Source organism: Durio zibethinus, chromosome 6 (assembly GCF_047325235.1).
Source record: "Durio zibethinus cultivar Kanyao isolate XHJ-2024 chromosome 6, ASM4732523v1, whole genome shotgun sequence".
Taxonomy (NCBI): domain Eukaryota; kingdom Viridiplantae; phylum Streptophyta; class Magnoliopsida; order Malvales; family Malvaceae; genus Durio; species Durio zibethinus.
In genome coordinates, this window is record NC_143167.1 from 34,094,691 (window position 1) to 34,119,029 (window position 24,339).

Sequence of the window (24,339 nt, forward strand, 5' to 3'; positions counted from 1 at the left end):
AAGGAATGTGTAAATGCATTCTCCCTTTCTGAGTTGAAAATAATGATTGATGAATGAATAACAACATAAAAAGATTTTTACATTACATTGAATAAATCGAGAGTGATAAAGGCATAATCGAGATGTTCAGCTCCTGATTAGGACATTGAATTTGGGAAGAGATTTTTGTTACAGGAAGAATATGAATGAAAGAAATAATTAAGAGTCACACTGGTTCGATCTTAGAAGAACAGTGTCATTGGATCTTTGAGGAATCAAAGGGCTTGATGCCCAAAAAAAGAGCTTGAGAAACTTGAGTACCATACATTGAACAGGAATTAATTGGCCAACATTTGCATAGCATGCATTGAAATTCATATGCATTTGCATAGCATACACTACTTTCAGGAAAGTATAGTGTACAAATTCAAGAAGCAGGGGTGTTCCAACATCCTACATGAAAAAGACAGATATGAAAAGACTTTGCAAGTTTGAGAAGAAACTTGTCAGGTAAGTTCCTAATCCTTGAAATAGGATGTCTCTTGGTATCGGGGTTGATTTATAAGACCTTTGGGCATAATCTCCTGAAATCCCTTCAAACACAACTTTCAACTCCTTCGGACATGATTGTCTAGGAGTATTTACTTCTTCAAAGTTCGTTGCCTCTGTTTAGAGGAGCAATTTACTTTTCTCAAAGTCGTGGTGCCTCTGTTTAGAGGAGCAATTTACTTTTCCCAAAGTCGTGGTGCCTCCGTTTAGAGGAGCAATTTACTTTCCAAAGTCGTGGTGCCTCTGTTTAGAGGAGCAATTTACTTTTTCAAAGTTCGTTGCCTCTGTTTAGAGGAGCAATTTACTTTCCAAAGTCGTGGTGCCTCTGTTTAGATGAGCAATTTACTTTTCCTAAAGTCGTGGTGCCTCTGTTTAGAGGAGCAATTTACTTTTAAAGTTTCGTTGCCTCTGTTTAGAGGAGCAATTTACTTTTCCAAAGTCGTGGTGCCTCTGTTTAGAGGAGCAATTTACTTTTCCAAGTTCGTTGCCTCTGTTTAGAGGAGCAATTTACTTTCCAAAGTCGTGGTACCTCTGTTTAGAGGAGCAATTTACTTTCCAAAAGTCGTGGTGCCTCTGTTTAGAGGAGCAATTTATGTTTCTCAAAGTCGTTGAGCCTCTGTTTAGAGGAGCTTTGGTAAAAAAAAAAAAACAAAAAAAAAACAAAAAAAAAAACAAAAAAACAAAAAACAAAAAAACAAAAAAATAAAAAAACAAAAAAAAAACCAAAAAATGTTGAGTTGAGTCTTGATTGGGTGTCTACGTCTTTGCACAATTTCTGTTTCACAGAAAATGTGCAAAGAGGGGCAGCTGTAGACACCCAATTTGGTCCAGACCCGGATCAATTGGGCCTGGCCCAAATGGGTAAGTCTGTACATTTTTTCCTTTTCTTTTCTTTTCTTTTTCTTTTCATTTTATTTTTATTTTTTAATTTAATTTTATTATTTTATTATTATTTTATATATGTATATATATATATTTTTTTTTCTCTTCTTTTTTTTTCTGTAAATATTTATATAATTATCTGTTAATTTTATTTTATTCATATCTGATTCTTTTTTTATCCGATTATTATTATTATTTCTTATTTTCTTTTTTTTGGATGGCTAAGATTAAATGTGGAAGAATCCTACTAGGAGTGGGGATTCAATCAAAAGAGTCCAATTGGATTCAAAGATTGAATCCCCGTCCAAGGAGGAATTGGGATTGATCAGGAACTCCTGATCAATCCCTATAAAAGGGACCCTCTGGAACAATGCTGAACACAGAGAAAACAGTAAGCAAAGCTACTGATTTGAGAGAAAAGGAGGCGTTTAGGAAGCTAAGAAAAGTTTAGGAGTGTTCTGGGAGTGAGAAAATTTTTTTTTTAAAAATTTTTGGTGAAAATTTTTTCTGGAAATTTCCAGAATCCGGCGAAAATTCCGGCGAAGTTTGAATTTTTCGGGCGAAAATTCCGACCAACCATTGAAATTTCCGGCGACCTACCCAGTTTCCGGCGAAGAATCCCAGAAACCGACGATCTTCCGGCTAACTTCCGGCGAAATTTCCAGATTTCGGCGACATTTTTCAGAATCCGGTACCGGTGTTCTTTGGTTTTTAGAGAGAAGGGAGAGAAAAAGGGAAGAAGAGAGAGAGAGGGAGGAGCGTTCTGCCAAAAAAACGAAGGGGATTGCCTTTTATACCCTCCAAAAACGACGTCGTTTTGGCCTTAAGTAACCTAGAGGATCCGCGCGTTTTGTCGAACCTGACCCGACCCGGGCGTCGACCCGCTTTCTGACCCGCGCGTGCCATCCCCCCTTCGAGCCGAGCCGAGTCAAGCCAAGCCGCCAAGCCGCTCCCCCGAGCCGTTTTCTCTTCCTTGAGCCGAGCCGAGCCGCGATCCGAGCCGCTCCGGGTTTTTTTTTTTTTTTGTTTGAATTTTTTTTATTTCTTTGTTTATTTGTTTATTTTATTTTTTTATTTATTAGATTAGGTTTATGTAATATTCTTTTTATTTATTTTTTATTATTTTATTTTCTTTAAATAAAAATAAAAAATTCCAAAAAAATATATTTTTAGGGAAAAGTTGAAAGTATCAATTTTCCTTAGAAATAAATTTCCAAAAAATATTTTTGGGAAAAAGTTGAAAGTATCAATTTTTCTCAGAAATAAATTTCAAAAAAAAATATTTTTAGGGAAAAGTTGAAAGTATCAATTTTCCTTAAAAGAAAAATAAATTTCCAAAAAAAAAGTATTTTTGGGGAAAAGTTGAAAGTATCAATTTTCCTTGAAAATCAAAATTTCAAAAAAAAAATATTTTTGGGGAAAAGTTGAAAGTATCAATTTTCCTTAGAAATAAATTTTCAAGAAAAGGGTTTTTGAGGAAAAGTTGAAAGTATCAATTTTCCTTGAAAATCGAAATTTCCAAAAAATATTTTTGGAGAAAAGTTGAAAGTATCAATTTTCCCTAAAAAAAAAAAAATCATTCTTTCCTTCCTTTCTATCTTAATTTTGATTTTATTTTTTTTCTTTAAATAATCCGACGACGGTGCCTCTGCAAGTGAAACAGTAGTTTTTCTTGCATACTTTTGAGGTGAGGGAATTTTCTCAGTTTTCTGCTAAAAGTATTAGAGTCAATTGAGAATAATTTCCAACAATTAATTACTTGGTAAAATTTTAAAGCTTTTGGATAACACAAATTTAAGCTGGTACCATCTTTTGATGGGCGTTGTGAGGGTGCTATAACCTTCCTCACACGTAATCGAACTCCCGAACCCTGTTCTGGTTTGTAGACCTGAACCTATTCTTTTAGGGACCCTTAAACTTAGGTGTTCCCTGAAAGGACAGATTCCTTAGGTGGCCAATCGCACCTAGATAAAAAAAGATTGGTGGCGACTCCCTAAAAGTCAATGTCTAGCGATAGATCCCCGGATCTAGACGTTATGACACCCACAATGCCCATAAATTGGTACCATTTAATTATGCGTTATTTTCAGTGTTGAATAAAAATGGTTTCAATTTGAAATTTAACACTAATTCCCTTTATTTGGAAAAATAAAATTTTGCTAAAGCTCTTTATTTAAGAATATTGAGAAAAATCTTAAAGTTAAAGAATTATTTTAAAATTCTCCAACATCTAAGCAGAATTTAAAATAACTCTTTTCGCTTAATATTTAACACGATAATCCTTAAAATGAAATAATAATCTTTATAGAAGATAAGTCTTTATAGAAGATAATTGTTAGTGACTCTCTAACATTTAGGTAGAGTACTAAGAATTATTTTCTTCGAAATGTTATTTTTATTTTATTTTATAATATCACAAAAAAAAATTTTTAAATGTATTATTCTTTTTTATTATAAAATATTTTATCACCAAATAGTAAATAAAGACTAAAGAGAGAATAATGATAACATGCTAACGTATGTATGTTAATGAATGTCATATAAAAAAAATACAATTTAAAAGTTGAGTTCTTAAGTATAATGAGACCACTCCGACTCTCCAACATCTAGGCAGAGCTTAGGTGCGATTATTTATATTTAAGATCTCAATTTACTGTTATAATTCTTATTTATTAATCTTATTATTAAAGCGAATTACGAAATCATGTGAAAAGACTTAACGAAGTAAAGTTTCCTAAATATCCCATCATCTAGATGGCATTTAGGAATAAATTATTGAGATTTTCACACGTCTCCTTAAGATTTTCAGAAGGTTTTGAGTAAGGGCTTGAGTAGAGGTTTTAAAGGTTTGGTTTAAGGTTTAGAGGGTTTTAAGGCTTGAATTTTAAGATATTGAAGGTTTAGGGTTTTGATTTTAGAGTTTGAAGATTTTAGGGTTTCGGTTTTAAAATTTGAGGTTTGGGGTTTTGATTTAAGGGTTTGAATTTTAGGGATTTGGATTTAAGAGTTTAAAGGTTTGGGATTTCGAATTTTTGGGGGGTTTTGGATTTTAGGGGTGTGGATTTAAGGGATTTTTTATTTTTAGGGGTTTCGAATTTTAGGATTTTGGATTTTAGGGGTTTTAAAAACCTAGGATTTTGAAAATTAAGAATTAGTGTTTAAGTTTTCATTTTTAAGAAAATACGAACATCTCTAAAAATCTCCAACATCTAGTCAGATTTTTGAAACAAGTTCGATTTTAATGATTTTTGAAAATTAATTAAAAATTTCTTATATATTTATTTTTATGAAAATTTATTAATAATAATTCTCCAACATCCAGGCAGAATTATTTTTAGGAAAATATTTTTATTCCCTCCAACATCTAAGCAAGAAAAATAATAAAAATTATTATTATTGTTAGCATTTTTTAATATATATTTTTAATTATTATCTTACTTGTTTTTATTTTTATTATTATTAAAACAATTAAAAAAATTATCTTAACAAATTTAAGAATTTATCATGCATCAATATAAAAAAAATACTTAAAATAACAAAAATAATAATATAAAAAATTAGAAAATTAAAAAAAAATATTTTTTTACCTAAGTCGGATCGGTCAATGGTCCGATCAACGATCGATTCAGTTGGATTGAAAAGGGGTTTGTTCAGCTTAAGGTTCAGTCCGGTTTGATTGAATCGACTCAGAACTGTTAGAGGAACCGGGTCAGCGAGTCATTGTGTCACGGGTTGAGACTTAAGCTCTGAACCCGCGTGACTTTGGGACCCGGGCATGCACTCATCCGACGTCCCAGATCAGCCTTCCTGCCATGGTTCACACCTTTGTGAGGTATTGTCCGCTCTGGCCCCTTTGGCCTTACGGTTTTGTCATACAAAAGGTGCCTCATAAGGAAGAGGTGGTATGAACCCTTTTATATCTCAGTGACCCTCCTATTATGTTCGATGTGAGATTCAAGATTCTTTCTTAGGTCTATGACATTCTCCGAGATTCCAAGCTTAAGGTCGCACGGATTCTGAGTCTAAGGTCGGAGCCCGTGACAAGTGGTATCAGAGCTAGCCCTAAACCGTTCGATCCACATCGAGCACCTCGAGGGAGGTAGGTAGGATGACCAGCCTCCGTGACGAGGGCGTCATAAGGTTGGGTGAGGGAGAATGTCACGGACCTAAGGAAGAGTCCTGAATCTCACATCGAACATAATAGGAGGGTCACTGGGGTATAAAAGGGTTCACACCACCTCTTCCTTGTGAGGCGCCTTTTGTAGGATAAAACCATGAGATCAGAGGGGCCAAAGCTGACAATACCTCACAAGGGTGTGAATCATAGTAAGAAGGCTGATTTGGGATGTCGGATGAGTGCATGCCCGGATCCCAGAGCCACACAGATTCGGAGCTTAAGTCTCAACCCGTGACAGTTGCGTGGATCTCGAGTCGGGTCACAGGTACGCATAGATCCTCCCTGGTCCAGACGACGTTGTTTTGTTCTTTATTCTGAAACGACGTCGTTTTGGACAGCTGAAGCTATATATAAACCAAGTTTTTTTTTTAGCTCAGTTTTCTTCTGTTCCCAAAAAGAATTTTAGAGGTCTGGAGAGAGCTCGGGGAATCCACCGGTGATCGACCGTTGGTGTCGTGCTGTTGCATCGATTGTCATCTGGGCCGTCGCTTGTGGTCAAAAAATTTTGAAATCCTCATGAAAGCTCTATTTGAAGTGATCTTTTCGGATCCGATCTCTTTTTCATCAGAAACCCCAATCTGCGTAGATCGGGGTTCAAAGTTTTCTATTCTCCTTTTAAAAAAAAAAATTGAAGCTGATAATGATTTTTTTATTTTTTGCAGGTAGCTTGGCACTGGGTTCCTCGCCTAGCAAGGATTGTGTTTTTTTTGTGTTTTGATTTTTGGTGGGTAAGGGGTTTCTGGTGGGCGAGGTGTTGATTGGGGTTAGGAATAGCAGTGTGTCTGTATGGGTTTCTTTGGTGGTGACTATTGGTTTGAATGCTTCCAGAGAGACTGCAAGGAATGAGATCTGGTACTTTATAGGGTTGGGATGGTGGTAGCAGGTTGAGCGTGCGCCTGGCAAGGAATGGGTGGTGATTCTAGGCAGTTAGAGCCGGTGAGGTGCAGGGTATGGTAAGGGGACAGGCCAGGGGTGGGTGGCCAGTGGTGCCGTGTAAGGCACCACTGTCATATCAATTTTTTGGTTCTGTTGTTGTTTTTTTTTTTGTATTTTATATTTTATATTATTTTTTTAATAATTAAAAATTAATAAAATTTTAATTTTAATTAAATCAATATTATTATTAATAAATAAAAATTGAAAATAATAGATCCGAATAAAACTAGTGTCTACACTTATAAATGAAGATTCTATATAAATTTTTTTTAAACCCCGTATAATTTTAAATTATGATTAAGTAATTATAATATAAATATTGTAAGTTATATGCTCATCTATGTGATATGAATATTATTTTATAGTAAAATATTTGTTTTAGAAAGATATTGATAGAAAAATTGCTGGAAGTTGGACTGCGTCTACGTACAGACTAGGAGAAAGGGATAGAGATAGTGTAGTGAGCTTGAGAGGGGCACTGAAAGATGGACCAATCATACATGGCATTGCTGTGAAAAGGGTTAGTTGAAAATCACGGCTCTCTAACACATGGAAAGTCGAATTTCGAACCAACCATATTGAACGTGGACAGCATTTCCTTGTATTATTACTAGGCATTTTTCACTTCGTTAGCTTTTTTTCTTTTTTTTCCAAGTCAAGTTCATTTTTACGGGGAGTACATGTATGGACATAACGTTCCCAATACCCATAATTTAACCGACATGCACCCTAAAATGAGACAGTACAATAGCATACAATTCACAATTCAAACAGTATCCTGACCTTGCTTAGAACTTTCCTCAATCCCCTTCCACCAAGCCATAAACATTTATTTCACATGCATATGTAAATACACATGAAATGAATGAAATTATTCCATGCATGACACAGGTTACAATCTAATTCTTTAACTAATTAACAAGTTTTCTTATTAATATGTTCTTCATGTACAAAATCCATTATGTCTAATGCATAGACTGTATCAAAAAGCCATTAGAACATATTATTTAGGCGATTTTGGCGTACTAGATAAAAATAATTTTAGTTTAAATTTTGTTAATTCGAAAAGAAACTTTAGCCTCTAGATCCAATTGAATATTATGCAATTGTTAAGATTTGAGAAAGAAAAATTTTGCTTGCATTGGTTTTGAAATTAATTAAGTTTACGTGAAAAAAAAATAGAAAGGATTGTAAATAGAAAACTTGCACAGCCAGCTTGCAGCAGTAGCATGCAAATTTTGGTTGTGGTGGTGACCGGTGACCGGTGAGCACTGAGCACCTTCAATTAGATTTTGCCACACAACCTGAATATGGAAAGGCTTTGAGAGGTTTGAAGTTTGAACCCCCAGTGGTATCTAAGTGCAACAATACTTGGTCTATATTTAGAAGCAAGAAATCAATTAATGTTGAGAGCTGGTTGATGACCAAGTAAGACCTAAAAGTTGACAAACAAAATGATCCAAAAGGTTCCATAAATCACGGTATTATCAACCTGAATTACCATTATACAGGGGTTGGTCGGCCTTATCTACACTCAACGACCATCAAGTAATTAGATTATTGAATTTGAAGCTTGTTAGAAGAAGGCAGTGAAAAAAAGCATGGCATAAAGCCATAAACATTCGTTCTATGAGGTATCAATAACTAACAGATTGATGAAGGTAAGACTATGGATAGATTTGTGGGCAAGTGAACAAGTGATTTTTTTCGCTTGCATACTTAATTACTGATTATACTGGTTTTTTAATTATACATGTTTGAAGAGTTATTGATGGTATTTTGCTCTTGTTCAAGAAGAATATTAAATCTATGTTGCTTTTGAATTGGAGTGTAGGTGAATTGAACCCCTTAGTAGATTTATGTTAGATGATCTCGTCTTGAACTCTGTCAAATATTTTATTAGTTGTTTATTATATGTTTAGCTGGGGAAATATCTGTAAGTTATTGATAGCTTATTTATCGAATGTTTATGGCTTTATGGAATGCTCTTTGTTCACTGCTTCTCTATAAGAAGCAATCTACAAGCTTCAAATTCAATAATCCAATTACTCTGGTTATGAAAGGAAACTTGATCATGATCATTTATTAAGGATGGCTTTTTGGTGATTGTTCCTAATTAGCCATGACATAATTTTGGGAATTAAGTTGGTGTTGACATTGAGCTTTGTTCTGATTCTCTTGAATCTTGCTTTGTGATTTTGGTGAATTTATTTGGATGAGAATGCTATATTCAGGCATGATGTCTAGTACTACGAGTGGATGCATGTTTTTTATGTTATAAATTGGTTGCTGCTGCCTGGTTGAGAATAATTGCTTCTTGTTGATTCTATGCAAAATCTTGAGCTATTATGTTTTTTGTTTAGGAAAAGGGAAATATGCTCTTGTTTTAGGTGCTGCCAGTGTTCACATATCAATTGAATAATTAATTTCATTGGTTTTGTTGTTACAGATGTTTGAAGATTTCATGGAGCCATGCATTTAGCGGAAGTTAAGCAATATTATATTATTTTGAATGAAACTAATGCAGATATTTTTATTTTATAATTTGGATACTATATTATTAATTGTTAGATATACGGTGTAAAGGCGTCTAAATTTCCTATGGTATTTTATAACTAGAATGATATTACTGACCGATCATTTCAATTGTTTTTGCTCGTTAATTCTGCTTCTTATTTATGATTTAGCCCTGATGATTTTTTAGATGTAGAAATTTGGATTAATGTCTCTTCTGTGCTCATTTTCTAATTGCAAGCTATATCAATGAATTTGCTAATTGTTATTTTGGTAGTTTGTTCACCCCCATAAAAATACGTTTCAAAAAATGAGTGAGGTTTCCATCCTAACATTCTGCTTTTGTTTTTTACCCAAATTTGCCCACAGCTATTCATCATTTTATACGTCTAAAAGACTAAAACCAACTACTATTTATTTAAATTAAAAAAATAATATTTTTACAAATATTATATTAAAACTAAAATTATTGAATTAATTCATTTATTTGTTAAATTGAAATCTAATATCAAGAACAATAATTTAATGTTGAATTGAAAGAAATTATTAATGAGTTGTATTAGAATTCGAATGAGCATAAATTCGTTTATGTTTTTATAGATTTGGGGTTGTATTTTTAGCTTTGGCCCTAAGAAAGTTGATAAAACTATGAAAGAAAACTATACATACAAATTTGGGGGGTTGATTACGGTTTTATGATGTCTCCACAAAGTGGGTAAATTTATCGCTGTGATTAAGGTAGTTGAAATTCAAATAAACCATTTTGATTAGAAAAACTATAATATCATCAGTGTATTTGTATACCTTAGTATTGAACCTAAAACCTGAAATTATTGTATAAAAGATAAAGAATATAGTTTATATTTGATACGTAAGATGAATTATCTTATATTATATTTTATTCGTATTTAAGAAAAAAAAGATAAAATTATAAAAAAGATTAACCATTCTCTTGATATGGGATGATTCAATCATTTCAAAGTAAAAATAATTATTTTTAATTTATGTGATTAAACTTATATATCTTATTATAATTTTAAAAATTATATCAATAATTTAAATTATATAAACTTTGAGAAAAAATAATTTTTATTAATAAATAAATTATCTTATTATAATCATTATTCATATCAAATATAAAATAAAATAAAATAATTTAATTTAACCATAATTTATAATATTATTTTATTAATTTATTATAATTTTGTGTATTAAATACATCAATAGTTTATTACACTGAAACTCATACATAAGCTTTAAGTGCAATGTGCTTCCGCGGTAATCCTATGAAAAATACATAATAATCCAAGCTGATATATTATATCAATAATTTTTTTTCTCAAAATTTTTTATTTTAAAAACTCAACTTTTGGTCAATATTATTTATTTATTTTTACTCGAACCGTTAAAAGATGTTAAGAGCCAAGCATTCAACGTCACCACAGTCCACACCTTGGTTAAATGGTATATAATTATGCCAAAAACTTAGAGGTGAATAAAATATTATCTTTTATAATTGAGTAATCAAAAACAAAAATTCTCAAATGTTCGATAATCATAAAGAAAATTTCCTCTAAATTATATCATTAACAAATTATTTTTAATTAAATTAATAATTAATTAGCATATCCAAATTATTAAGAAAAAAAAATCTACATGTATATTTCTTCCCACGTCGAATTCCAAATTAAATATATCAATATCAATTTCAAACTTTAATTATTACTATATTTTCAAGAAATGAGTCTTTAATGTATTTAAATTTGTTTAAATTTTAATGGTTAGAGACACAAAATTGAAAATTTAAAAATTAGAAAAATAATGTGTATGAAATAGGAAAGGATTATCAATCTCGGTGTGACTATTTTTGAGAGACTTTATGCACCATGATTATATAGATAATTAAAATTGTATTTAATACTACATAATGATTGATTTTAAGATATATTTTAGGTGAAAGGATAAATTGTAAATCTTGATTTATAATTTCTATCAAATATATGATTGTTCAAGTGATTTTTTAAGAAATAAAAACTAATTTTCATTAAAAAAAATTTTAATTATTAATTTATTTGAAATCATTTTTTAAAAAATAGGTTTTAATACCTATATATACTTTGTCCACGATTCTCTTTTTGTTTTGTTCAGTTCATAAGATAATCTTTTATAGGTTTGGATAGATATCCGTTTCATTCGTGAATCGTGATCTAACCTACCTCTTCAATTATCATGGCTTCCTCTCCGCCGGTCCCCATGGAGGAGCAACCACAAACTACGGAGGAGCGACCACCACCTGAGAAGAAACAGAAACAAGAAGATTATTTTATGACATATTTTGACGATGAGACCGATGCGGAAGAAAGCAGCGAATCGGATGGTTGCGAAGGCGAGGAATTTCGTGAGATGACGGATGCGGAGGAAAAAACCTTTTTAGCTGCTTTCAAATAGAGTGGTGTAAGCCTATTTCTGCAAAACATAAGTTTCATATACAGGTATTCTATATTTATTCATTTTTCCTTTTTGGGTTTTTGAAGGGATTTGATGTTCCTTCTTTTCCTGGGGTTTATTACAACGACCTAATTACGCCCATGAATATGAGTAAAGGTGGGCCATAATATCTCTTCCGTTATTCCGTGGCAGGGATCGGCCGATATAATGAAGAACATATTAGTTCTCTTTTTTTTCATGTTTTCGCTATCTTTTTCCCTGTGGTATAATTTTGACTGATATTGTTGATGTTTTCAGGGAACCAAATATGAGGCTGTCTGAGTGGAAAAGTGCATGCAACGGGCTGCTCGCGGTATTAAGTACTACATAACCTTTCATGCTAAGAATAAGATTGCTGATGATAGGAGCGATAAAACTGAAATCTTTGAGGCTTTGGTCTTGTTCGGAATTCCAGAGGACAAAGAGGATGATCCAATCGAGATGATCTTTTGTAGGCAAAAGGGCACCAGGCCAGGTACTAATGTTTTTCATTAATGCAATTACTTTTTTTAAAAAATAATACTTAGTTATTGATGAATTGTCGCATTAATGTTCTACATGAAGATCCCATTGTTGGCATACATTACACTAGTTTAAGTTAAGGTATATGTTTGGTAATTCGCAATCCTTATCTACAAGGAATACTCTGTAAATTTAAACCCAGTTGTGCACTTCATCTGTTTTATAATGAACAAATATATCATTAATTTGTATATAGTACTGGCTTAATTATATAGATGCTGTGAATGGCAGTACTTACTACAATGAAAGATTTGTGGACTGGTTAATGAATGACATAATTATGATCGCCGTATACAGTGTGTTTTTATGTTGGGGAGTAATTTGTTGCTCCACCAGTTGAGAATTGCTTGTATTTTGTTTCATTTTATGAATAACTGTAATGTTTTGTTTATTGGGTTCTATTAGCTTGAGGTCTTGGATGTCTAGTTCGCTAGGGTAAGCGCTGGCTTTTAGTGAGTTTATGAATGGCTACCCATTTTTAGCCAGAGGTTTTACAGCAGTAGACAAGTAAAGTGGTGATATAAAGGCAAGGTTAGGACTTCTGTGTACTCTTGGGTGGAACCACAGAGACTAATCCTATATTTAGTTTTAGATATGCAAGTAAAATGCTGGTTCAGAAGATCAGTGTGTTCTATTAGTCAGAAAATTTTTTATTTTAGGGTGTTGCCCATGCTCACATATATACAATTACAATTAATTTTATTGGTTGTGTTGATGTAGAGCTTTGAAGATTTTATGGATGCATTTAGCCGGTGGTGAAGAGTACTGTAAGTTGAGCATGTTATCTTGAGTCGAAAGTGTCGTCTCTTAATGCTTCCTAGTTTATTATTTGAACCTCTTTCTAGAATATTTTATGTTACTCTAAACTCATCTAAAACTTTCGATTATTGGCTATAATAGTGTTTGATTAGGTCCAATTTTGTTTTGCTTATATGTTTAATAATTTAGCCATGAAAATCCCATTATCCTAATTTCTTGTACTCAGCTTTAGGTGAAGTATGGAATTTCTATTTTATTGTTTCAGTGTTTATGACCTATTTTAATTCTCCCTAAAAGCGCTTGAGGAGCTTCATATTCGAATCATTTGATTGCTGTCGTGGCTATCAATTCATCTGCAATTGGCCAGCCTTGCGTGCTAATGTTTTTGCTTTGTTAAAGAACTAAACTTATTATTAAAGCGAAAAAGGCTCAGGTCCGTCTGAAAGGATCAATAAAAGCAGCCTGTCAATATTATAATCTTTTCGGTTAGAATATCCGGGCATAAAGAATGGTTTGGGAACTCGGGAATCAGGATTATGTGAAACAATTCGAGTTTCCTGCAAATATGGCCTCCCTGGCAACGGTCACGGACCCCCCGAGTTTCATCCATGAGCAAAGTGCAACCCTAACCTTCCTAGCTAACAAAGTGAAAAATACCTAATAATAATACAAGGAAATGCTATCCACGTTCAATACAGTTGGTTCGAAATTCGAATTTCCATGTGTTAGCGAGCCGTGATTTTCAACTAGCCCTTTTCACAGCAATGTCATGTACGATTAGTCCATCTTTCAGTGCCCCTCTCGAGCTTACCACACTATTTCAATCCCTTTCTCGTAGTCAGTAGCCCACTAAATATTCATCACGCAATCCAACTTCTAGCAATCTTTCTATAAATATTTTTTTAAAACAATTATTTTACTGTAAAATAATATTCATTTCACATAGACAGTATATGACTTACAATTATTATATTATAATTACTTAATCATAATTTAAAATTATATGAGGTTTACACAAATTTTATATAGGACCTTTATAAATTTATACATAATTATTTATTGTAATTGAATAATTGTAAGAATATAATAAAAAAATTATATATGCAATGCATTCTTTACATATTTTCGCAATTATATATATATATAGAAGGAAAATGTAAGAAGAATATATTTACATATATCAATGGCCATATTTAAATTAATGCATTGTTTTTTAATTGAAAAATAACAATGTATTAAATTATTTACGATTCTTTGTAATGGGTATGTTTAATTGAATAGGGTTTCTTTTAATTAATAAATAAATTATTGAATGATAATAAAACAATCACATACTAAAAATGAAAAGTGGACTTTCTCTTTTGAGAATGGTAAATTAGTCAATATTTAAAAACAACGCAAAACGGCCCCTCTCTTTTATTTTTTATTTTTTTAATTTTTTCAAACAAGAAATGCAAAGCTCAAATTTTGATTTACCTGAGATCGAGTGTTTTAATTAGCCCAATATTTTACTTTAGATGATGCCTATACAATTCTTTAAAATAAAAGTTAAAATGCTAAATAGAAAAATGAAGATGCAGGACCAATATTTAGATGATTGTTGGAATAACCGGGTCGTTGATATTGAGTAGTACAAAAAGCCAATGGGTTAAAGGACATTTGGCATGTAACACAGTTACAAAACAAAACTGTCCGTCCCACGCGTACGAGTATAATAGGGGGAAGAGCTGCTAAAAAAATATATATGTGTGTGGGCATATGATAATATAATTTAGTTAAGTTTTTGGTACTGATAACATTATATTTTAATTTATTAGCTAAATGGCGTAAGAAAAGTAATAACTTAAACGTTCATTGTCATTAAAAAATGAAATAAGGAAAAGAATTTAGAAACCGGTAAACTCCACAAGTAATTAGTAAACAGTAAATAAATTTTAAAAAGTAAAAAAGCTAAAACTCATCCTGTTAACAGAAATACGGGTATAGCAACCGTTTTATTATTTTATTTATACTTACCCCTCTAGGAGAAAGACTAGTGCAGCTGATTTAGTATTTTCAAGAAGGTCACGAGCGTCCTCCTCATTTCAGCGTTTCTTCGTCTCTGGTAATTTCTCATCTTCTCCATTTTCATTTCTCTCTGTACCCGTTTGCAAGAGTTTATGTTTTCATTACTCTTTCTGTTTCTATGTGCAAGAGTTTATGGTGAGGTGAAATTTTTTTGGACAGCTATACTTTATGTAACAGAAGAATTTCTAGGGTTTTCTTTGATGAGATTGATGGAGAAGTTCATTATTTGGGTTTTGGTACGTAGAAGCTTAATCAGGTGGAATCTTAGTGGTTTAAAGGGAATGGTTCGTATTTACTTGCAAAGTTTCTTAATGCTATCCTTCTGTTATTTGGTGAAGTTTGAAAAGCTTGTTTGGTTTTTAGGACTTGGCCAATTTATTGAATATCTTTTGGCTGGTTTATTAAAATGAAGATGGCTTTCTGATGGTGAGACTGTTCTTTGGTCCTCATGAATAGCTAGAAATGAATTGGTTTTCGAAAGGGGAAAATGGGAAGTGGATGAGGTGTTCTTTCTTATTAAATCGAGAGCTTATTTGACGTGGGTTAAAGCTATAGAGGGTGAATTGAGTTTGGTTGAGCTTGGGTGGAGTATGGTGGGTATCGTCAGTGTACATAAGCCAAGAGTAGGGGTTTATTGATCGCATCCGGTGGGGTTTGGACAGTGCCGATTTGTTTGTGGATTGGCGAGTAGAATATCGTTAATGGTTTTATGTTTATGACTTGTGTATTGATAGACCTTTATGTTTCTGGAAATGCTTTCATTAATAAAATCAGATTGAGGGAAAAAAAAAAAAACTTTGTGTTTTTGATGGTTTTGTATATTGGAGGATTTCTTTTGAATAACTATCATATTGTAATGGAACCATCTATGTGCATTTTATTATTGCCAGTGATGTGGCTTGCTCTATCTGCTTTTGCATATTAATGAAATTTATTTGACTTAAAAGAAAAATTATAATGCGAAAATGAAAACGTAGAAGGGAGAAAAAATTACTAAAACTCACCTGCATCTTAGAATCTTGATTTTTTTTCTGTTTTGCTCCTTTATCTTTTTTTTTTTTTTTACTCATTTCCTGGGTTCAATTTTGTAGATCATGCCGTTAGATATAGAAAAGGCAGAACCGATTCTCATTCCTAATGGTTATCCGGTACACGTGGATTGGAGGAAGAAAAGGATACTGCACTTGAGAAATCAAGGAAAAATGCGTAAGTTCAAATTTGCAATTATTTTTTTATTTTACATAATTCAATACGTTTTTATATTTGCATATATGATAGTATTTTTTTTTTAACAGAATCTTGTTGGGCCATGACAACAGTTTCTCTATTAGAATCTGTTTGGTCCCTCAAATTTAACAAGGCTCCGTCTCTTCTATCACCACAAATGTTAGTAGATTGTATTCAAGAAAATTCAGACGAACTTGAAGGTAGACGAGACTGCTATAAGTATAGTGTTGTAAAAGCACTTGAATGGTTGAAGAAAAATGAGGTTTATGGGGAAATTGATTATCCCTACGTGAAAAGTTGGGGAAAATGTCGTGCTAGCTCCATTACCGTAAGCATCAATGTGTTTTTGTTTTTATTCAAAACAAATATATGAATTGTAATATTGTATCAACGTTTTTTTTTATTGTTTTTTTCAGCCAACTGTGCGTGTGAAGATCGAGAATTAGCGTACTATAGTTGGTGAGGATAGGAGCCAGATTCTCATGAAAGTTGCACGTCGACCCGTTGCTGCCGTGATTGAAGCATATCAGGAATTTATATATCTAAAAGATGTAAGTAATTTTAGATTGTTTTATATTTTTCAAATGCTTTTAAATAATTAGATTTACATTTTTTTTAACATCACTACATGATTGTCTCTAATTTTTCTTGTTGTTGTTTCTTACCATGGAAGGAAATCTATGAAGGTCCAGAAAAGGAAACTGACGAGCCACCTCCTTTGCATGCAATCATTATTGTTGGTTATGGTACAGAGGGACAGGGTGCGGATGCAAAAAATTATTGGTTGGTTATGAATTCTTGGGGATCTGATTGGGGAGTAGAGGGATTTGGACGGGTTTGCAGAGATACTACGGTAGATGCAAAGTTTTTGCTTACACGAATCGCTTATCCTATATTTGATGAGGAGAAAAACCAGAAATGAACCATATGTTTGAGACTTAATATCCTTTGTTATTAGTGTTATTGAGATTTTATATTACACATTACAGTTGCTTAGTTTGATATTACAAAAGAGTTATATGGGCTTAATATTTTATAATATCAACTTTTTGATCATTTTATTCTAGTTTTTATTGCGAAAATAACAATCATTTCAGCTGTGAATTAATTAAATTTTCGTATAAATTCAAAACTTTCTACACCATAATTATAGGTAATTGAGATTATATTTAATATTGTAAATAACACTGTATAATTGTTGATTTTTTGATAAAATTGGAAAGGAAAACAAATTGGACATAGTAAGAGCTTTTATTTCAATACTGATATAGATAATATATATATATATATATATATATAATAAATTAAAATTTGGCACATTCATTATGATAAGCATGTTGTTCTTTTTTCTTTTTTTTTTTAAAGAATAATTTTAAAAAGTTATGTAGCTAGTTTTTCTAAAGTTTCTGTAACTTCTCAATTTTTTTTTTAAAATTTGAAAAGACATAAAATTTTTTTTATTTTATATTTTTTTATATTTGATTTTTATGTAAATAAGCAAGTCTGTGTCTCGCTTATCTAACGCACGTATAGTTTCAACTTGTTTTTTTTTTTTTACATATGGATATTATAATATCAGTTTCATTTTTGTCACGTTTAGATTTTTTAATTGCTATGTCAGTTATTTTATATGTCATCAAAGTTTACTTAATAATATTTAATTTCACATTAACTTATATTTTAATTATTCATGAATTTAGAAATTTAAAAATTTCTATATTCTTAAACTCAATTAATTATAGATAAATGTGCTTTATATTCTGTGTCATTTAAAAGTTTAAATTTAAATTCATATTTACTATTAATTAATTATGAATCAAATTTAATTATTTATAAATTTAATTAATTAAAAATAAATATACTTAACTTTAATACAATTTAAATTAAATATCTTTATTAAATAATATAAATATATAAAAATCAAATCATGCTAATCATTATTTACTTCACTCAATAACACAAATTACATTGCCTATAAATTATTCCCTACAGAAACGCTAAAGAATAAAAGTAAACTATAACCGGCAGCAATGGATGTGAGACTAGTTTTTTTTTTTTTAGTTTCATTACTTTTTTCCTTTCACTCACCTAATAAGTGCGTCAAAATCTAATTTCTTTCATGTCGAAAAATCAATGAATTTGTTAGAGAAAACAGAAAATACTTGCCCGACAAGAAAAAGGAAATAAAAATAAAAATGAACGACACGTGATGTGATGACAATGACGGTTCGATCGTTAAGAAAATGGTGGGACCGGGTCCATTCCTACGCGGACGGTTAAGATCTAATCTCGAAATTGTACGCACATCAGGTGCTACTTATTATCCCTCCCTCAGACTCGGTTATTTTAGGGTTAGGATTCCGTCTCATTCGTGATCTAACCAACTTCTGCAATTCTCATGGCTTCCGTTCCACCTCTCCCCATGGAGGAGCAACCACCAACTACGGAGGAGCGACCATCAAGTGAGAAGAAACAGGAACAAGAACACGATTATTTTCTGTCTCATTTTGACGAAGATACCGATGAGGAAGAAAGCAGCCAGTCCGGTACTTGCGAAGCCGAGGAATTTCGTGAGATGACGGATGCGGAGCAAAAAGCCTTTTCAGCTGCTTTCAAAGAGAGTGGTGTAAGCCTATTTCTGCAAAATTTAAGTTTCATATACATATATTCTATATTTATTAAGTTTACCTTGTAGGGATTTGATGTTCCTCCTTTTCCTGGGGTTTATTACAACGACCTAATTACGCCCATGAATATGAGTAAAGGTGGGCCGGAATATCTATTCCGTTATTCCGTGGCAGGGATCGGCCGATATAATGAAGAACATGTTGGTTTGGTTTTTTTTTTTTTTCTTGTTTTCTTTATCTTTTTTCCGGTGATATAATTTTGACTGATATTTTTAATGTTTTCAGGGAACCAACTATGAGGTAGTCCGAGTGGAAAAGTGCATGCAACAGGCTGCTCGCGGTATTAAGTACTACATAACCTTCCATGCCAAGAATAAGATTGCTTCAGAGCATGGCAGTGATACTCCTAAAGCTGCTGATGATAGTAGCGATAAAACTGAAATCTTTGAGGCTTTGGTCTTGTTCGGTATTCCAAAGGACAAAAAGGATGAACCAATCGATGTGATCTTTTGTAGGCTAAAGGGTACCAGGCCAGGTACTAATGTTTTTCATTAATGCAATTACTTTTAAAAAAAAAAAAAAAATCCGTACTTGGTTATTGATGAATTATCACTTTTATATTCTACTTGAATATCCGATTGTTAGCATACATTACACTAGTTTAAGGGATATGTTTGGTGATCCTTATCTACAAGGAATACTCCGTAAATTTAAACCCAGTTGTGCACTTCATCTGTTTTGTGATGAACAGATATATCATTTGCATTTACTGGCTTAATTATAGATATGTCGTGAATAGCAACTACTTACTATGATGAAGGATTTGTGAACTTTTTAACGAATGACTTAATTGTGATTGCCATATACAGTGTGTTGTGTTTTCATGTTGGGGAGTTTGTTGGTCTGCAGTTGAGAATTGCTTGTGTGTTGTTTGATATTTTGCATGACTGTCATGTTTTGTTTATTGGGTTACCTTTACTTAAGGTTTTGGATATCTAGTTATCTAGGGTAAGTGCTGGCTTTTGATGAGCTTAATGAATGGCTACCCATTTTTAGCTAGAGGTTTTACCGCTGTAGAGTAGTAGTAATATAAAGGCAAGGTTTAGGACTTCTTTATGATCTTGGTGGAACGACAGAGACTAACCCTATATTTAGTTTTAGATAAGGAAGTAAAATGCAAGTTCAGGTGAGTGTGTTCTATTGGTCAGAAAATTTTTTATTTTAGGGTGCTGCCCATGTTCACATATATATACAATCACAATTAATTTAATTTATTGGTTGTGTTGATGTAGATCTTTGAAAATTTTGTGGAGGCGTTCAGCTGGTGGGTGAGAAGAGCACCAGAAGTTGAGCACGTCATCTTGTTAATGCTTCTTATTTTATAATTTGAACCTCTATCTAGAATGTTTATGTGTTAAGCGATCTAAACTCATCCGACGCTTTCGCTTACCGACTACAGTACTGTTGATTATATAACTTTGTGCTGCTTCTATGTTTAATGATTTAGCTATGAAAACCACATTATCCTAATTTCTTATACTCAGCTTTAGGTGAGTTAGGGAACTTTTATTCTGCTGTCACAGTGTTCATGGCCCATTTTCGCCCCAAAAGCTCTCGACGAGCTGTATACGAAATTAACATCTATATATCTAGTAGAATGAAATTTACGTCTGTATTATATCTAGTTATCTGTACAATGGATCATATAAGTGAGAGAACCGTTTTGCTACTGAGTCAGCGCCAGCACCATTGGTTTATACAAGACTTAAAGCTTTTTTCTGGTTTAAGCATCTTCTGCATGAATTGCTGTTCTGTTTCCTGGACCATAAAATGTCCTTTGGCTGGGCCTGGGATGATCAAGTTGAACCTCCTTTGAGCCTAGGCCTAGAAGATTTAGCGCAAATCAGCCTATAAAATGTATAAATCAGACAAAAAAAAAATCATTTAGTCACCAATTCAGTGAGAATATAAAAGTAAACAAATAAAATCAAGCGTAACTAAGTTGTTTGAAGTTTGAAATCGGTTCTCATTGTCATGGATTTGATTCTTCACCAACATTTAAAGATTTTGCATGTATTGTCTGATTTAGTTTCTGTTGGTTAATTAAGTTTGATCGATAATGCAAAATCTTAGGGGAGGAGAATGCCACGTGTGCATTCAAGAAATCAGGACACACCATATGTACAAAACCCAATCCAAATTTCAAGCCAAAATTACAAATGCTGGCAATTACTGTTATTCATGCACACTGGATCCATTTGCCAAATATTTTATCTGGAATTTGCCCCGTTAAAACCACTCATGTGAAATGTGGTTGTCTGTTGATCCTTACGGTTGGGCATTTGCGCATTGTCAAGTCCACACATTAATATAAAAATTTTAATTAACAATGTAAATTGGTTCGGTTTGATTTCTGATTTGGTTTCTTATTTAATAATGTAAATTAAAACATGAAAAAAAATCACTCTCTAAACTTTAATTAAAGAATGAATCTCACCCATTTAACCTCATAAATTATGGGTTGAGACAGCAAAAAATCAAGTATGAATAAATAAAAATGACTATGAAATTGAACCAATACACAAAATGAGGCAGAAAAGAAAAAAAAGAACATATATATACACACAACAAAAAAATATACAAAATGAAAAATCTTAGAAAAAAAGAAAAAAAATATATACATATATATACACAACAAAAAAATATACAAAATGAAAAATCTTAAGGAATGAGCTGTCACGTGTTGATTTTTGAGAAAAAATTGATAGAGTTAGAATTTTAGCATATAATTAACTTTTCAAATGAAATCTTAAAATGAAGAGAATTATATATTTTTAAAATATAAACTTATATAGAAAAAAAACTTGTACAAATAAAATAATTAAATATTTACATAATATAAATATAACTATCATTAATTTTGTAGTTTTCAAAAATAAATCAATCCAAATCAAGTTAATCAATTTTTATTGCAGTCCAAGAATTAAAAAAAAATTATAAGTGTTAAAATTTAAATATAAATTATTATTTTTTAAAAATAATTATATAAAATAAGTAAAATAAACTTCTGGTTCATCAATATTTGATTTTAACCAAATAACGTTCAATGTTACATTTAAATGATAGGTGATAAGTTAAAATAAAATGAAGTAGCTAATTCTTATCATATAAACTAATTAAAAAAAGTGAAACATCATAATTATTTTCCTTTGATAGAAAAGGGTGAAGATTAAGCATATAGTAGTTTTTAGATTAACAAAAATGACCAAAAAAAGTTTGGCATCAATTTGGTCATGGAATGTGATAGATCATATAATCCTACATATATATTATTTTTAATTTTATGAATCAACATTTTTATGTGGTGGTGGTTATAAAAAATGCGAGGAAATTGAAAAAGAAAAAACAAACTTGACCAACAAGAAGTCTAAACAAAATCTGTTGTGGACATACATTTGTGATTGTTACCCATTGCCATGGCCTTTTGCTTTGTACTTTGATTATTATTCAAATTTGAAATTGTAATTTCTGTATATTATCTTATGTTGCATCATGATCAACATACACTTGATTATTATTGATAAAGGATACTGCACTTGAGAAATCAAGGAAAAATGCGTAAGTTCAAATTTGCAATTATTTTTTTTATTTTACATAATTCAATACATTTTTATATTTGCATATATGATAGTATTTTTTTTTTTAACAGAATCTTGTTGGGCCATGACAACAGTTTCTCTATTAGAATCTGTTTGGTCCCTCAAATTTAACAAGGCTCCTTCTCTTCTATCACCACAAATGTTAGTAGATTGTATTCAAGAAAATTCAGACGAACTTGAAGGTAGACGAGACTGCTATCAGCATAGTGTTGTAAAAGCACTTGAATGGTTGAAGAAAAATGAGGTTTATGGGGAAATTGATTATCTCTACGTGAAAAGTTAGGGAAAATGTCGTGCTAGCTCCATTACCGTAAGCATCAATGTGTTTTTGTTTTTATTCAAAACAAATATATGAATTGTAATATTGTATCAACGTTTTTTTTATTGTTTTTTTCAGCCAACTGTGCGTGTGAAGATCGAGAATTACCGTACTATAGTTGGTGAGGATAAGAGTCAGATTCTCATGAAAGTTGCACGTCGACCCGTTGCTGCCGTGACTGAAGCATATCAGGAATTTATATATCTAAAATATGTAAGTAATTTTAGATTGTTTTATATTTGTCAAATGCTTTTAAATAATTAGATTTACATTTTTTTTAACATCACTACATGATTGTCTCTAATTTTTCTTTTTGTTATTTCTTACCATGGAAGGAAATCTATGAAGGTCCAGAAAAGGAAACTGACGAGCCACCTCCTTTGCATGCAATCCTTATTGTTGGTTATGGTACAGAGGGACAGGGTGCGGATGCAAAAAATTATTGGTTGGTTATTAGGGTTTACTAGTATGCTACACAAATATTATATTACTATGGTATTATACAGTTTATCTAATCTAATGGTTGAGTTTGAAAACTATCCAAATTATGATATATATATATATATATATGTCTTTTTACCAATTAATTCTTCTGGTTTGTGAATCTAAAGCTTGTTCAAAAGCAATGATCATGTACACATCATGTTGTATGGTTTATATATTAATATAAAAATACCAATCGATAAAACCATCGCTCATTCCACATTTGCAAAATAGGAAAGTTGTTACTTTTTCGTTACATGATTGTTTCATTATCATTCAATAATTTATTTATTAATTAAAAGAAACCCTATTCAATTAAACTTACCCATTTTAAAGAATCATTTATAATTTAATACATTGTTTTTTTTTCAATTAAACAACAATCCATTAATTATGCTTTTTAATTTAAATATCACCATTAACATATTAATACATTGTTCTTTTTCAATTAAAAAACAATACATTAATTATACTTTTTAATTTAAATATCATTGTTGACATATGTAAATATATGCTTCTTCTATTTTTCTCACACACATATATATTATTTATTGAAGAATTTAGTATTGCGAAAACATGTAATGGATGCATTTCACTTATAAATTTTTTATTATACTTTTACAATTATCTAATCACAATAAATAATTACGTTTAAATTCATCACTTATAAATAAAGATTCTATATAAAGTTTTTTTTAAACCCCATATAATTTTAAATTATGATTAAGTAATTATAATATAAATATTGTAAGTTATATGCTCATCTATGTGATATGAATATTATTTTATAGTAAAATATTTTTTAAAAAAATATATTAATAGAAAAATTGCTAGAAGTTGGACTGCGTGATGAAAAATTGCTAGAAGTCAGGATTTCGTAAGGGTTTGGCTCGACTCATGAGGATAGACAAAGAAGTTGTGGATTCTCATACAAAGTAAAAAACAAGAACAGGTTTGCCTACCTTGAAAGTTCTTTCATGAGTTTCTAGTGCAACATGCCAACGAAGAACGTGGGTTAGATGTATTCATCTTAGCTATATACGAAATGGTGATATTTCTAAAAGTTTTGGGTTTTATTGAAATAGCGGTGGTTGACTTCTTCGAGAGTGTGATCAATGGTTGTAACCCTTCAATGGTAATATTAGCAGAGAC

General features: G+C 31.5%; 2 protein-coding genes across 2 annotated transcripts; both read left to right on the forward strand.

Annotated features, from left to right (window-relative positions):
• The first annotated feature begins 18,411 nt into the window (after positions 1 to 18,411).
• On the forward strand, positions 18,412 to 20,262 carry LOC111285584 (uncharacterized). The gene is made up of 4 exons (XM_022875102.2): positions 18,412 to 18,725; positions 18,795 to 18,926; positions 19,012 to 19,261; positions 20,019 to 20,262. Exons 1-4 carry the CDS (start codon positions 18,498 to 18,500, stop codon positions 20,024 to 20,026), a joined length of 618 nt encoding a protein of 205 aa, XP_022730837.1. The 5' UTR covers positions 18,412 to 18,497; the 3' UTR covers positions 20,027 to 20,262.
• Positions 20,263 to 20,945: 683 nt separating this feature from the next.
• LOC111284502 (uncharacterized) lies at positions 20,946 to 23,333 on the forward strand. The gene is made up of 6 exons (XM_022873166.2): positions 20,946 to 21,046; positions 22,313 to 22,344; positions 22,436 to 22,629; positions 22,783 to 22,917; positions 23,040 to 23,162; positions 23,316 to 23,333. Exons 1-6 carry the CDS (start codon positions 20,946 to 20,948, stop codon positions 23,331 to 23,333), a joined length of 603 nt encoding a protein of 200 aa, XP_022728901.2.
• The last annotated feature ends 1,006 nt before the right edge of the window (positions 23,334 to 24,339 follow it).

What these genes read in the sequence shown, in the direction of transcription:
- LOC111285584 (XM_022875102.2), top strand. Translation starts at nt 18,498, where the DNA reads ATGGCTTCCGTTCCACCTCTCCCCATGGAGGAGCAACCACCAACTACG. An exon ending in CTGCTTTCAAAGAGAGTGGT is followed by an intron (nt 18,726 to 18,794) that starts GTAAGCCTATTT and finishes TTTACCTTGTAG; the next exon opens with GGATTTGATGTTCCTCCTTT. An exon ending in GCCGATATAATGAAGAACAT is followed by an intron (nt 18,927 to 19,011) that starts GTTGGTTTGGTT and finishes TAATGTTTTCAG; the next exon opens with GGAACCAACTATGAGGTAGT.
- LOC111284502 (XM_022873166.2), top strand. Translation starts at nt 20,946, where the DNA reads ATGCTGGCAATTACTGTTATTCATGCACACTGGATCCATTTGCCAAAT. An exon ending in CATGTGAAATGTGGTTGTCT is followed by an intron (nt 21,047 to 22,312) that starts GTTGATCCTTAC and finishes TTATTGATAAAG; the next exon opens with GATACTGCACTTGAGAAATC. An exon ending in GAGAAATCAAGGAAAAATGC is followed by an intron (nt 22,345 to 22,435) that starts GTAAGTTCAAAT and finishes TTTTTTTAACAG; the next exon opens with AATCTTGTTGGGCCATGACA.